The sequence below is a fragment of the Anopheles coustani genome, chromosome X, assembly GCF_943734705.1.
Source record: "Anopheles coustani chromosome X, idAnoCousDA_361_x.2, whole genome shotgun sequence".
Lineage (NCBI taxonomy): Eukaryota > Metazoa > Arthropoda > Insecta > Diptera > Culicidae > Anopheles > Anopheles coustani.
In genome coordinates this window covers 2,398,555-2,412,209 of record NC_071290.1, presented here as the reverse complement: position 1 = coordinate 2,412,209, position 13,655 = coordinate 2,398,555, and the positions used below count along the sequence as shown (strand labels likewise).

The 13,655-nt window shown below is 42.9% G+C and overlaps 1 protein-coding gene across 1 annotated transcript; it reads left to right on the top strand.

Annotated features, from left to right (window-relative positions):
• Positions 1 to 1,277: 1,277 nt before the first annotated feature.
• On the top strand, positions 1,278 to 12,788 carry LOC131269685 (protein scalloped-like). Its single transcript, XM_058272172.1, has 9 exons — positions 1,278 to 1,362; positions 7,648 to 8,061; positions 9,790 to 9,932; positions 10,367 to 10,505; positions 10,585 to 10,715; positions 10,795 to 10,998; positions 11,132 to 11,355; positions 11,506 to 11,740; positions 11,813 to 12,788. Exons 2-9 carry the CDS (start codon positions 8,046 to 8,048, stop codon positions 11,924 to 11,926), a joined length of 1,206 nt encoding a protein of 401 aa, XP_058128155.1. The 5' UTR covers positions 1,278 to 1,362; positions 7,648 to 8,045; the 3' UTR covers positions 11,927 to 12,788.
• The last annotated feature ends 867 nt before the right edge of the window (positions 12,789 to 13,655 follow it).

Here is a 13,655-nt window from a genome sequence, read left to right as displayed (position 1 = left end):
CCAAATAATTTCAATTTACAATCCAAGCCACTATAAACAAAATTGCTATAAACAATATTGTCCAAGATAGTGTGAATATGAAAGATCCTGCGCGGTGAGGGTGAAGTGCAAATGCAAACCATGGAGTGCGGATGCACCGGAAACATAAAGTGATGAGTTTATTTTGGTACAGATTTGATGTTTTTTATTCAAACAGTTTTTGGTTTTGTGAGCATGTTAATAACCTAGTTTTGGCAAAACGAACAATATTTGTTGTTTTAAAATAGTATCCAGGGCCGCCAAAGCGAACGAACGCAAACCAGCACATACGTGTGTGCGTTCGGACGTACGTTTGTGCCTTTTTCCTTCGATACGTGTGCTATCGTATTTTCAAAGGAAAACTGTGCATCCCTTCGCGCGCTGCGCGTCTACTTATAAACGACGCAACGGTAAAAAGGGGGAAAATAAAACATCAGTTTATTTTAATTCTGCTCAGTCACGGGGAAAACCAACTGGTAGGTTGAGAGCAGTGTTGTTGTCGGAATCGTTGAAAATGACGAAGGCACAACTCTGCACTCCGGCGGTGTTGTTGCACACATCGACGAATGGCACTCAGTTGACATCGTCTATTTTTTAAGAGTCGCGAGAAGCCGCATAAGAGCAATGCCAACCGCTAGGAACTGAACACAATTACAGGGTTGTTCGGTGCATAGAATGCTACATTAGATATATTATTAGTTTCACATATTTAAAAAATACTAAGTAATAAAATATTAATGTGAAGACAAATCATGAGCGTACTGCTTCAGTGGGGTCCAGGATTAATGAACAAAACCCCGATTAGTCGACATTCAAAATTTTCGTTCAATTATAACATCAGTGTAAAGTTACATTGAAAGTTGCAACCTTATCATTTCGTAATTGGAAATATTTAAAAATAACCCACCGACTACGAAAAATCCTGTACCATTTCAGCTAGCTCGTACACGAGATGAGCGATTCACGGAACTGCGTATTGCTTCTGGATCGTTCGGTTCACAGAAAACCTGGAGACCGTCCAATGAGTTCCTCTAACGTCTAACGGTACAGTGACGCTAGACGCGAGAACCTCAGAGCATTTTCCTTTTTACCTGGTGGGCACCTTTCACTACAGTTGTGTTGGTTTCTATTTGAACAGGCGCTCGTACGCTACACAAGGTGTGTGTCGGTGTGGAGGTAACAGCAGCAGTAAACTACAGCCAGCCCAGAGATCACTCTTGGCAATTACGTTTAGTGACGCTTTGCGCTTGTAACGTGTTGGTGCGTTTTGGTACGAAGTTCGTGTGATCTAGTGTTTTTTTTCTGTAGAACGCAAACGCCCTTTATCTCCCGTCCGATTTAACGGTTTGACAGCATTGATTACTACTCTGTTCACCCTAAAATCCTCGTTGCAAAACGGCTGGCAGAGTGGACCATCGAAATCCCTCATGATTATTTGTTGTTGAGCACATCGTAGTCGAAAACAAAACAGACGAAACGAAGCAAATGAATTTGGAAATGATGGTAGCAATCCAATATTAAACGGACCAGTTTAGTGTTAGCTGGCGAGCAATTGTGTTTGAAAAAATGTATGATGAATTGCACTGAACTGGTTGCCAGTAGTTGTTCAGTGAAGAGAAAGATGTGTGTGATATCTGGCCCCATCGTTGGGTTTGCAGGAGTGGTGGTTGGGTTGAAGAGGAGAAGGGGGGGGGGGGGGGGGCTTTCTATGCCTGCCCACAGATATCACATACACGAACCTATTGTGACTAGATTGTAACACACCAGAATAGCCGTTTGGGATGTACGCTTGGACTTTTCCAGTGATTAGAATCTTGCCTACAGCAAGGAATGTCGGTGGAATTTTGGGCACCGAACCTTCATCGTTGCCAACGAACGCTATCTTGTTTACTAACACAACTCGTACTGTTACTCACACATACACAACTCTGTACATACAAGCGCTCTCCAAACACGCATAAATTATACCAAACAAAAAACTAAACCAGGCCCGTTTTGAACATTTCGAAGAAAAACCTAATGAAGGTGCTCATGAAGGTGCTGTAAAAAAAATGGGTGTTTGGGTATTTTTTGCCTTTTCATTCATTCATTTGCCCAGCGATACAAACGTTTTGTGGAAAACGGCAACAGCATGCTCGGGATGAACTTGAACCCCCACTGTTTTTCTTTGACAGCCATTCGACCTTAGGGGTGCATGGTGATTCATTGGAAATGGTTCTACGGTATGAATGGCGTGTTAATTCTGCTTGATCGCATGAACTGACACACAATGGCCGACGCGTAGCGTAGCATTATTAAAATTAAATATTCAATTAAACATGTGTGTGTGTTCGTGTGTGTGTGTGTATCAATACAGGACATTTTATGCTCATTTATACACATATATATCATGTTATTTTTACATGTGTCTGTGTGCTAATGTGTCTCGTTAAGATGGAGAAAGCAGTCGGTCTCAACTTCGTTCATCTAAGGTGTTCATCTGCAACTGAAGTGTAATTTGTAGGACTTCTAGATTGGACAGTTCATTAGAAATGGACACAATGAACACAATAGGACTACGCAAACTGTCGCGGTCGTTCAAACTAAAATTCTCGTACAGTCTAAAAATGAACAGCTGGATTTGACCTCTTCCATCTGTCATATTGGGTCGTAAAAAAATGATTAAACATTGAACATAGCTTATTCTATTATTTCCGTATTGGCATTGAGGTGGCCATTCCGTTAAGACGTTGGGGGCTGGACTTAGAGCAACAACAGAAAAATTGTTCATTTTGTGATACAAAATGTATAGAACAAGATGAACGCTCGTTGATGTTCAGCTCCTTTTTTCCGCTACCATTCTCAGCGGTCCTCGATGATGCAGTCTCATTTGTGATAGATCTCGAATATTGCCTGCGTGCGAGTTTTATCAAGCAGTCACACATACTAGAGAGCCGATGTGGAGGATTGATGCGAATCTAGCATGAAGAAAAATTGGTTTTGTAGAAGGCAATTCGAAATTAAACACCTCTTGGTGACGTATGCTGAGATGACTGGTCATTCGACCACACAGGCCCGAGAGCAAGGCACAGCGCATGTATTTCAATCCAACCGTATAATCATAGAGCGAGATGTTAATGAAGTGTTTGTGTAAACGTTGAGTTTAAAAGCCCCTTCCATTTTCATCTCGGCGCTGCAAAGAAAGCTAAACGCTTGTAGTTGTTAAAAATGCGCTTGTCTGCGTTACCAGGTTGCTTGCAATATATTAAGCCAGCTTCTAGAGAGCACGTACGTACTTCTATATATTGCGTGTTGGCTCCCTATAGCAGGAGCTGTGTTTTATCAATTGTCTTTGAATCGCATTCGCTAATCGACGTTCTGTCATGGCGATAATCGCCACATTAACTAAACAACCGGCCGAGGAAGAGAGGAATAAAAACAACCTACAGAAGCTTGAGCTTATGAATTGTAATTTACAAGCCTTTTCAGAGTTCACTGAATCAATGCGGGCTTGATTCTAGGAACGTTCCATTCTAGCCGCACAGCTATATGTTTGGGCTATAGTAAGGTAAACCATGGATAGTGTAGACTTGGCTATAAATGCTATAAATAACAGCATGTACCTGGTCAATACGTTTATTTGTTGCTGGAACATTGGTAAAACAGGCAGAGATGATGTCCTTTATTTACCTCTTATCCTAGCAAGACTTTTCTTTTTCCCCAGCCCCACGACCGTCTTCGGTCAGTTATTCTATATGATATACAGTAATTTTACTTTTCAACATACTTCTCAAGGCTGGTGAGAAATTTGAATCAAATTTTGAGCCATTTAGTTCTTGGAAGGGAGCTTGCTTGGGTGTCTTCTCTAAGCACATACCCGTTCAGAAAATAATCAAATGCGTTACGGGAAGGAGAAAACAAATGTTTTCGAAAGTAATGCGTCAAGTGTGTCATGCACAAGTGGACACTGTATTCGATCACAAAGAATTGATTAATTAAGCTCACGTGAGAATCGATGTACACGAGCGATTGAAGTCTGTTCTGTCGAAAACAGCAGGTTACATTGGATATCAATTCTCGCTAGACACTGTCTACATCATTAGGAGTCTAGACGCCTTCTGGGTATCTCTCGTATGGTGAAGTCCCAAGAAGAGAAGGTGAAGAAAAAAAAAGCAAGACACTCATTCGCCCGAGTATGACTCATGGCGATGGAGGCACACAACGGCGACTCGGTAAACTGGTTAGTGAAAGGATTTCTGTCCACTCGGTGGAACTAGATTTCAAGGAGGAGGTACGGTCGATAGAAGGCCTCCCCCGTTCGGAGCGTCGAATTAAAGTCGTTGTCGTTGAAAGTAATTTACAGCTTATGCGTAGAAGCGTACCTATTAATAGCTTATATCCTTTCGCTACGTGCGTGTGCAGACGGTTCTCATCGAAAGCGGAGTTGGTTGGAAATCATTAATCAATTCGAAAAGGTTCCCATCGTAGCAATTATGCTTGCCAGTGTCATTGTATGCTTTTATGCTCATGCAAGCTTGTGCATGAGTATGTGTGTGTGCTTGTGAATAAAACGGTTCTATCAATAAACGAATCGAAAATTGAACGAAAGGGCGACAGTAGAAAACACACGCAGGTTTGGCAGAACGGGTTGCAGTGCTTGAGGGGTGGGCGCAAACAGGAGGCTAGCACAACTGTTGGGATCGAAAGATTTTCACATCCACACGCTCGCGCCACGCTGTGGTAGTGTGTGGCATGCACCAACACATCCACAGAGCACGCCGTTGTGTGCCGTCATACATACACATGCTGCGCGGACCGGTTAGGGTGTGTTCTGTGTAGCAGCCCTTCGTCATGTCGCTCTCTCACATCGAATGCGGTCGCGACCGAGTTGGGCCGAAAGGAACGAAACAACTCATACTGTTACTTTAAAGGTGCACAACAGCAGCCGCAGGAGTAGCAGCAGCAGCAGCAGCAGCAGCAGCAGCAGCAGCAGTAGCAGCAGCAACAGCAGCAGTAGTGCTGTTACGAAATAATGTGAATTGTTCCAATCGTGTGCGCGCGTGTGTGTACGTCCCCCTGTTTCATTTCTTGTAAAATACCTGCGACCGAACCTTGAAGATGCCTTCTTTTCGTCCCGAGCAAGCAAAACGCGGATAACTAAGCATAACAGGCAAAAGACAACACACACTGAATCGATCGTGTTAGATCGCGTGCGCCGTCGTGTATATTCCATTTCGTGAATCATCTATCAACTCTCACCAATCGCCGCATGCCGCGGCCACCACTCAATCGTAAACGCTTCTCCATCAACCCGCGACCTCCATCATGGCCGACAGGCGCGAATAGTGCGACTAGTGCGTCCGCAACGTGTTTGTGAAAAATAGAGAAAAAAAAACTCAAGATGACAATATCAATTACGTTGGTGCTTCTGTTCTAATTACGCGTGACTTAGACGTGGAAGGCGGTATACGTGTGTACACAGCGAGATGAAAAGTCACCTCGGGAACTGCACCTACGGTGTGTGACACATCAGTGCCTAGGAGATAGCGAACTGACGTGTGATTCGCTGTAGTTCCGCTGCTTGCTTTGTTCTCAGTTGCGAGGAGAGAATGTGCTCGACAGTATCTAGCAACGATAGCGTTTTTCATCTTACCATCAACCGATTCAAAACTGAACCGAAGTAATTGATGTCCTCAAAATCATTCACTCACTCTAAACGCTACTTATATACAGAAGCGGATCAATCCGTCCGGGGGGCCCAAGCGGTTGGATAAACGGGACCCTCCAGACGTTTCCATTGCTCTAAAGGTTTCTATACCTATGCCCAAAATTGGACTTATTTTTTACAACAGCTTGCAATCCTTTATAGATATTTTCAGCATATAGTCTCCATGAAACGTGCCTCAGCTCCTTTTTCTAGCTAAAAGCATAATTTAATTAATTAATTAATTAATTAAAATCAGTACTGATTCCACGTTAAGAGTCGAACTGAGTGCATCCCCCGATCATGGAATGGATCAGCGGAAAAGCCTTTTATTTAAACTCCTTCTCATGTATGTCTACGAGAAGTATTGAAGAGAAATTCGACGTCCTGAAGAAACGATACACAGAATACAAAGATATCCTTTTTTATGGAAATTGTACAATATCAATACAATTGTACAATATCATCAAAAATATATACAAGTCAATTTCCTCTGTTGCATAAAGAAGTGTAAAGTATCATAATGGTGAATTCGACGATTAATAATGCGGGATGTCACCTAGTTAAAGTTACTTTAACAGCGTTAGCAAGCATAGCGCGCCCTACGTCATTTGACCAGGAGGAGATGCTGTGAAAACGTATGACTGAATCCACTATTTTCATGTTTTCATACTCGCATTCGTTTTCTACTTGCATATATACGAATGTCGTGATGGTAACCGATTTGTTGTTTGATTTTTTAAAATTTTATTTCTACATCACTCATAAGAAGTGTTATTTTGCGTGTCCCCTGGCCCACTACCAACGTGTTGTGGATGTTCAATTTTCTACCATGAGCACTTCTACCAACCATTTCAAGCTCAAGGCACGGGTTTCTAAGATTAAACTCCATCTGGTGGACAAATTTCGTCAAACTGTGGAACGAGCAGTATTTTAGTAGCATGGTTACACCAAACAAAGGCAATGCCTCAGAGTACAAGGGATGAAAATGTGCGAGCAGCTCTTGCCTTGAAAGTTTGGATTCGATCCAACTGTTCCATGTAAATACGATTTTATTGACGACTCTCGGTCGTGCGGCGCAATTACGCCTTTTTTGTGCAACTAATTGTTTGTTATATTTCCCCGCCAACTCTCTTCTCCGAGCCGTAGCAAAATAGAAACAATAAAACTAAACTGTTTGGCGAAAAACCGAGTGACTCGATGATGTTCGGAGAAACTATTTGATTACCAAGCACACTGGCACGGTGCAGTCAAGTATGAAAAGCACTGTTGTTGGCAACATCTAGCACGCCACGCGATGCAACGGTCATCTCATATCCTTTCTTTTGCTGTATATTCGTTAAAACAAAACATGGATTTTCATTACTGCCAAACTGGAGTAGCAGGTAGAATTCCTTTACCCTATGGTGTGAGGTTTTTATATTAAAATTGGTTTCAATTGACACTTCAACTGTAATAAGATTACACAGCTGCTGTGGATTGTTTGGAGAGGGTTTTGCCAACAACTGAGTGACGTTCAAATGATTATCATTGATCAATTTCCTGACGGATTTTCTACAACCTGAAGAGCGTAGTAATCTGTCGGGGTACTTGAAAACTTTCTCTCTACAATGTAACAAATTTACGGGACCATTTTTTTGTACGTCATTGATCTTATTTATCGTTTAAAAACAGAAAAGGCATGATTAAAAGCACCTTTATAAGCAATGAATTGCAAGCAAACGCAACATTTCATGACTTAAGACAATTATAACAATGGTTACAATGTTGCTGCTAAAGTTGTTATAATGCACAATTACATCTAAACTCATTTGGTAACTGAACCAGTTCAATTTAAAACCCAATGGAAAAATAGAAAATAAATAACCTCTAGTGAATATTGGTTATAAAATTTGCGATTAATGCGCAATATTTTACACAGCTCTTCTCTCTATTCTATCATACAGAACTGCAGGTGCAGGGAAAGCCGAAACACGTGCATGTGAATAAGTGTTCCGTATTATAGCCCGCCGGGAAAACGCGTAGAGACAGGACGGGAGGTTTCCTATGTAGTGTTGTGTTTAAAGCAGTGTAGTGACAACGCATCGATCAACAGCTCGCCCGATTTGCGCCGCAAGAACGTTTAGACATATTCGCTCATCGCAGCTCGCTGCCTGGAAAAACTGCACCGAACAGGCGAATCGCGCAGAGAGGCCGGCATTCCGAGATAACCATCATAACCATCGCATATAGGAAAGTACTATCAACAATTTGTTGCTCTTGGACAGACAGAGAGGAAAACGGACTGCTAGTCATCCAATACCACCCATCAAAGGCACACTGTCGAACCGTTTTTCGCTGATAAATGTTAATTTTTGGAGGTAAATGACTGATTCTAAATTACAACACGCACATGTTACAACAGAAGAGAGCGCATGACTGTGTGTTTGTGTTAAGGCTTGGTTTAACTGTTGCTTGTTTCATTCAGTTATGTTCTGTAGTTGTTATGCTTTTGTTTTTCGAGTGATCTTGTTTCCGTTTTTCTTGTGTGAATTAGAGCGTTGTTGGCCTTGTACCTCTGTTTGTCCGTAGTTTTGAACATAACCAGTACATAATATGTTTCGAAAATATAGAAGACCCTTTGACCGCTTCGTTCAACTGATTAGCTCTGTGCACATCAGCCCCTCCGATTGTTTATTTGCTGCCCCTTCCTGCCATGTTGCCTTACACGCCAGCTTCTCTAACGACACTCCTCGCTAACGACCATGAAAATAAGCAAGACGCACCGTGACTACAAGTACTCAACCCTTACTTTACGCAGCTGGTATACACAGTTCTAAACGCGCAACATCTCAAACCTTTTTGCGAAACTCTTACTAAATATAGAAACGATCAACTGCTGCACCACATCTTCTACCCAGCGCACGCTAGGAACACCCCGCACTTTTTGCATGGACGTTTCATTATTTTCTATATGCCGATCTATTTTCTTCTTCAAATACTAATAGATTCTGTGCTCACCAGCATAGTTTTTGCTCGACAAAACAGATGAAAGTTATTCAAAAAAACATATCTACACGAATGTATGAGGGACGATTACAATTCCAAGTTCTAGCACGGAGTGTACTGAAGAAAAACTTGGTTAGCTAAGAAAAATGAGAAATGATATCGTAATCTATGACGAAAAAATAGATTTCTCATGCATACTTCGTCACAAGATCCAGATCTATCTGGCATCAGTTGACTATACTGTTCATGACTGTTGTTGGCTATACAGGTATCAGAAGTAAAGAAACAGTTTGTACATTTTCTTCACATTCTAAAGCATGCCCGTTATTTTCATCAAATTCGTCATACACCTTATATTACCGTGCAGCAGAACATGGTTAATGTTTACAAATTGAGTCGCATGGAAATTAAACAAAAACTGTGGCAAGCAATTACGCTCCATAAGCGTAATTTTCAGTATGCTAAATGGAAGTGCGTTTTGCAGGGATCTAAAAAAGTATTCGTGCAGTTATGCTTCGACGTAAAGCCATCTTTTTTTCATCATAATAACGAACAATATTAGATTTAGGTGTTCCCGCAAAATGCTAACCGAGCAAAACGCAAGCATGAAAAGCAATGACATGCCATCAGATGTTACTCTTACAAACTTATTTCTTCGTTTGTCGGCGCCAAACGAAAGCGCCGTTTTCCAGCTACGTCGGAAGCTACGTTGCTACGTGCCCCGTTCTTGGAATTGACACTGGTTTCATAACCTTACTTTTTACGACTTAGTTCGCGACGCCACTCGTGTCAACCGGGCCGGATGTGAACTCGCGCAGTTTTGCAAACCCGGCCCGCAACATAATAACGAGAACATCGACTATTCCCCTATGAAAGACCAGAAAACAGGTGTGACATTTTTTAAATTTCGTCCCGCGAGAAGATTTCCCATGCAACGCGAGCGAAAACTTGTTCACTACCCCCAGCTAGATTTGTAGCGATCATCTTTGTCTATGATAACTTTTGCGTTGGAAAACTGTATATCTATGTATAGTTTGGATTATATTTTAGTGCCGAATCGAATAATAATCTATGCTTCTCACTTGCCGTTCTCTCCGCAGATAGTGGACTGGCAGCCAGCACCATTACGGCACGGTGGACGCAAATGGGTCCAGGGCCAACGGCCGGATCGTTGGTCCCGGATGACACGAATGGATCCGGCGTCGATGGCAGCAAACATTTGGATGTCGGCGATATGAGCGATGTAAGCAAACATTCCACTCAAATTATATCTTACAGGTTCTGGCGCGGATGCGCTGTGCTGCGGTTATCCTTCTAGAGGTTCTTAACTTCTTATCTGTCTAATCGAAACTATCAATAGTCAGCTTCCCTTAATGTTTAGAAATGATTGCAAATGAGTAATCTTTTCTTTTTCCTTTTTCCTTCTTTTTCCAGGATGTGAGTATTACGTTAAAAGGTCAACTAGGAAAATACAGAAGGGAGGTCCAGGAAGAATCTGTTTTATTGTTTTTGCACTTTCTGTCTTATATTTTCATTCACTGTACCGCCTACTGCGTACGTTATCCTTTCTCCAACCCACAACAAACAAACACCCGCCCCGGAATGAACGGAACGATCGTGCAAATTATTCCCGTACCTCCCCCACCTCTCCCAACTCCTCATGAGCTCTTGTGTTAGGACGAAAAGGATCTCTCGTCAGCAGATGCCGAAGGTGTCTGGAGTCCGGATATCGAGCAGAGTTTCCAGGAGGCGCTTGCCATATACCCACCATGCGGCCGCAGAAAAATCATCCTCTCGGAAGAGGGGAAGATGTACGGTAAGCTTTGCGTTCCATGAGCCGGGACACTTGCTATGAATTCCCTGTGTGCAACGCTATATGTTAACGTATTTTGCAGGCCGCAATGAGCTTATCGCTCGATACATAAAGCTGCGCACGGGAAAAACGAGAACTCGTAAACAAGTCAGCTCGCACATACAAGTATTAGCTAGACGAAAGCTACGTGAATTTCAGGCCAAAATGAAAGTGGTACGTATGGGCACGTATTCCTTTACATAGACAATGTAGTACTCAATTTGGATTTGTTGTTGCACTACTGTCCTTGCAGCAATTTTGGCAGCCGGGCCTACAGCCGAGTACTTCACAGGATGTTAAGCCGTTCGCACAGCCTGGCTATCCGATGAAAACAGCCACCACGGTATCGGACGGTGCATTACAGCCGGCACATCAATGGGAGGGCAGAGCGATTGCGACCCACAAATTTCGTCTGGTTGAGTATAGCGCATACCTGGAGCTGCGTGCTGAAGAAACTGTAAGTGACGTTGTTCCTCGATATCGTGTGCTACCCGTCTTAGCAGCTAGAAGAGACACGATAGCCTCCGGATAGCATTGAACGTACGCTGGAATACTACCTAACATCCGCTTCTATTTCCTCCCTACCACAGTACCACAAACACTTGTTTGTGCACATAGCCGAAACCGCGGCAAACCCTTCGCTCGAGTCGGTGGAGGTGAAAGAAATCTACGATAAGTTCCCGCAGAAATCCGGTGGTCTCAAGGAGCTGTATGAGAAAGGTCCCAGCAACGCGTTCTTCCTCGTGAAATTCTGGGCCGACCTCAACACAAACATCGCTAACGATGCTGGGGCGTTCTATGGTGTCAGTAGTCAGTAAGTAATTGCGCTAGCATCATTCGCTACAACAGCTGCTGTGTTTGCGATGAGATCAGTTTTAATTTAAATTGATCAACTACCACAGTTGGCCTCCATAGATGCTCCAAACGTTTGTATTTTAACCGCTGTACTGTTTACGTTTTTCAGCTACGAGAGCAATGACAATATGGTGATTACGTGCTCGACAAAGGTGTGCTCGTTCGGCAAACAGGTTGTCGAGAAGGTGGAAACTGAATACTCCCGAATAGAGAACGGCCGTTACGTGTACCGGATTAGTCGATCACCCATGTGTGACTACATGATCAATTTCATCAACAAGCTCAAACACCTTCCCGAGAAGTATATGATGAACAGTGTGCTGGAAAATTTCACCATCCTGCAGGTAAGGCGAAAGGAAAATGCATATGACCATACGTTGTTTGACATGTTTCTTTTCTCGATTCGCATGCGTTAGGTTATATCCAACAAAGAAACCGACGAAACATTGCTGTGTGTAGCCTTCGTATTCGAGGTGTCCACGTCCGAACACGGGGCTCAGCATCATATCTACCGTCTGGTGAAAGAATAGCTAGAAATCAACTATCACAACGTGGATCGTCGTATAGGCAATAACAGCTACAGCGTAATTTTAAGTAATCATAATACTATTACTGGTAACTGCAGCGACGAAAGTAAGAAAGGAAGCATCGATAATAGTAGGGCGAGTGCTAGTCGTAAAAATTATAACAACAACAACCACCACCACCACCACCATAACGATGCGATCGAATCCAACATCGCCATGGGAGATTTCTGCGCGCTTTCGTTCGAAAAGCAACCCTCCAAAATCACGGTCAAGCATCTGACGGACTTGGCCGGCTGCTCCTGTTGTCCGGCGGAGGAGGAGGAGCTGGTAACGACGACTACCGTCCAGCACTCCTCCTCGCCCCCGGCACTTGAAGCGCACGACGAACTGCTGCTTCACCCGGCAGCACCAATCGCCCCGCCATCGTCGCTGGCACTGGAAACCGATGCCAGCTACGCTGACGAAAGCGCCCTTCTGGCATCTAGCACTCGTCAGCCCGAACACCACCATGTGTCTGAGACTTTTTCCGTAGAGGATGATGAGCAATTTCTTGTACAAACCTCTGTCAAACAGGAGAAAAACGTATGAATATTCTTAATCTTATATATCAACACACACACACACGCGGACGCTGACGATTCTCTAACAACGTAACGCCGTTGGCGAACATAAAGCAAACAAAAAGGGTGTACACTACAGCCGCAGCGCAAAGGACATGTTCATGTCCTTCCCTCCCCCTGTACAACCGCTACTGCGTGATTGAAAGGCAGCTCCTGGTATTTATTAAGTATTTTTCTGGCCAAGAATACTACAACAAAAAAGCAAACGATAAATAAAACCATTTGCCTATCCGGCCCATACCAGACTTTCTCGATAATAGGTAGCGCAATCAAACGGTCAAAGCAATGGCAAACAGGATATTAAGACGAAAGCACAAAGCTAAATAAAATTAAGAGTTTCCTTTTAATCACAGTGCCTATTAAAATAATAAAACAAAAAAACAATCTGGATAATTGTGTTACCGAAACAGTGACATGACCGATAAAAAAGAAAAACAAGGGTCTAGCAGAAAGGGAATGTTGAGCTAAGCAGCACAGATGTGGACGCTGTTGTACGAGTGCTCCAAATGTTTGTGCAAACAGGGTGTGGGGATGTGTTGCATAAGGATAAAGTGAGCAAGAATCACGAGCTTATCATAACGATAAGAATCAAAATACGATATACTCGACGATTGATCGATGCTCAATGGGTTGCATTTTGTGCAGAACAGTTCTTTTATTTTATTGGCAGTAATTAGTGTAAAATGCATATTTGGCCATACATCTAGCTGCATCGTTCTCCTGCGCGTACGTGTTTGATTCTCTCTTTCTCTCTCATCAGAATGATAGCATTTTCTAAATGTTTTCCATTAATGATGGGCACCAGCCGATGCTTCTTGGAGCTTGATGGTACGAGATGTAATGTTCAAACTGTAGAACACAAAATGTATTATATTTATTCATTACGATGCCAACGTTATTTTTTGTTTCATTTATTACACGATCTCCACCTATTATGTTGTGCAGTTGCTACCCATCATGCCACTCTTTCGTTTTTAATGTCACGGAAGGATCGTCAAGGAAAACCGAAAAGTACGATTTGCGCAACACGTTTGATGGGTGAGCTGCTGTCTTTACCTTCGCATCGTTCTAGCGATGGAGCGAAGGAAAGCGAGTAAATCCTTTTATCTCGG

What these genes read in the sequence shown, in the direction of transcription:
- LOC131269685 (XM_058272172.1), top strand. An exon ending in ATGTCGGCGATATGAGCGAT is followed by an intron (nt 9,933 to 10,366) that starts GTAAGCAAACAT and finishes CTCTTGTGTTAG; the next exon opens with GACGAAAAGGATCTCTCGTC. An exon ending in AAAATTTCACCATCCTGCAG is followed by an intron (nt 11,741 to 11,812) that starts GTAAGGCGAAAG and finishes CGCATGCGTTAG; the next exon opens with GTTATATCCAACAAAGAAAC.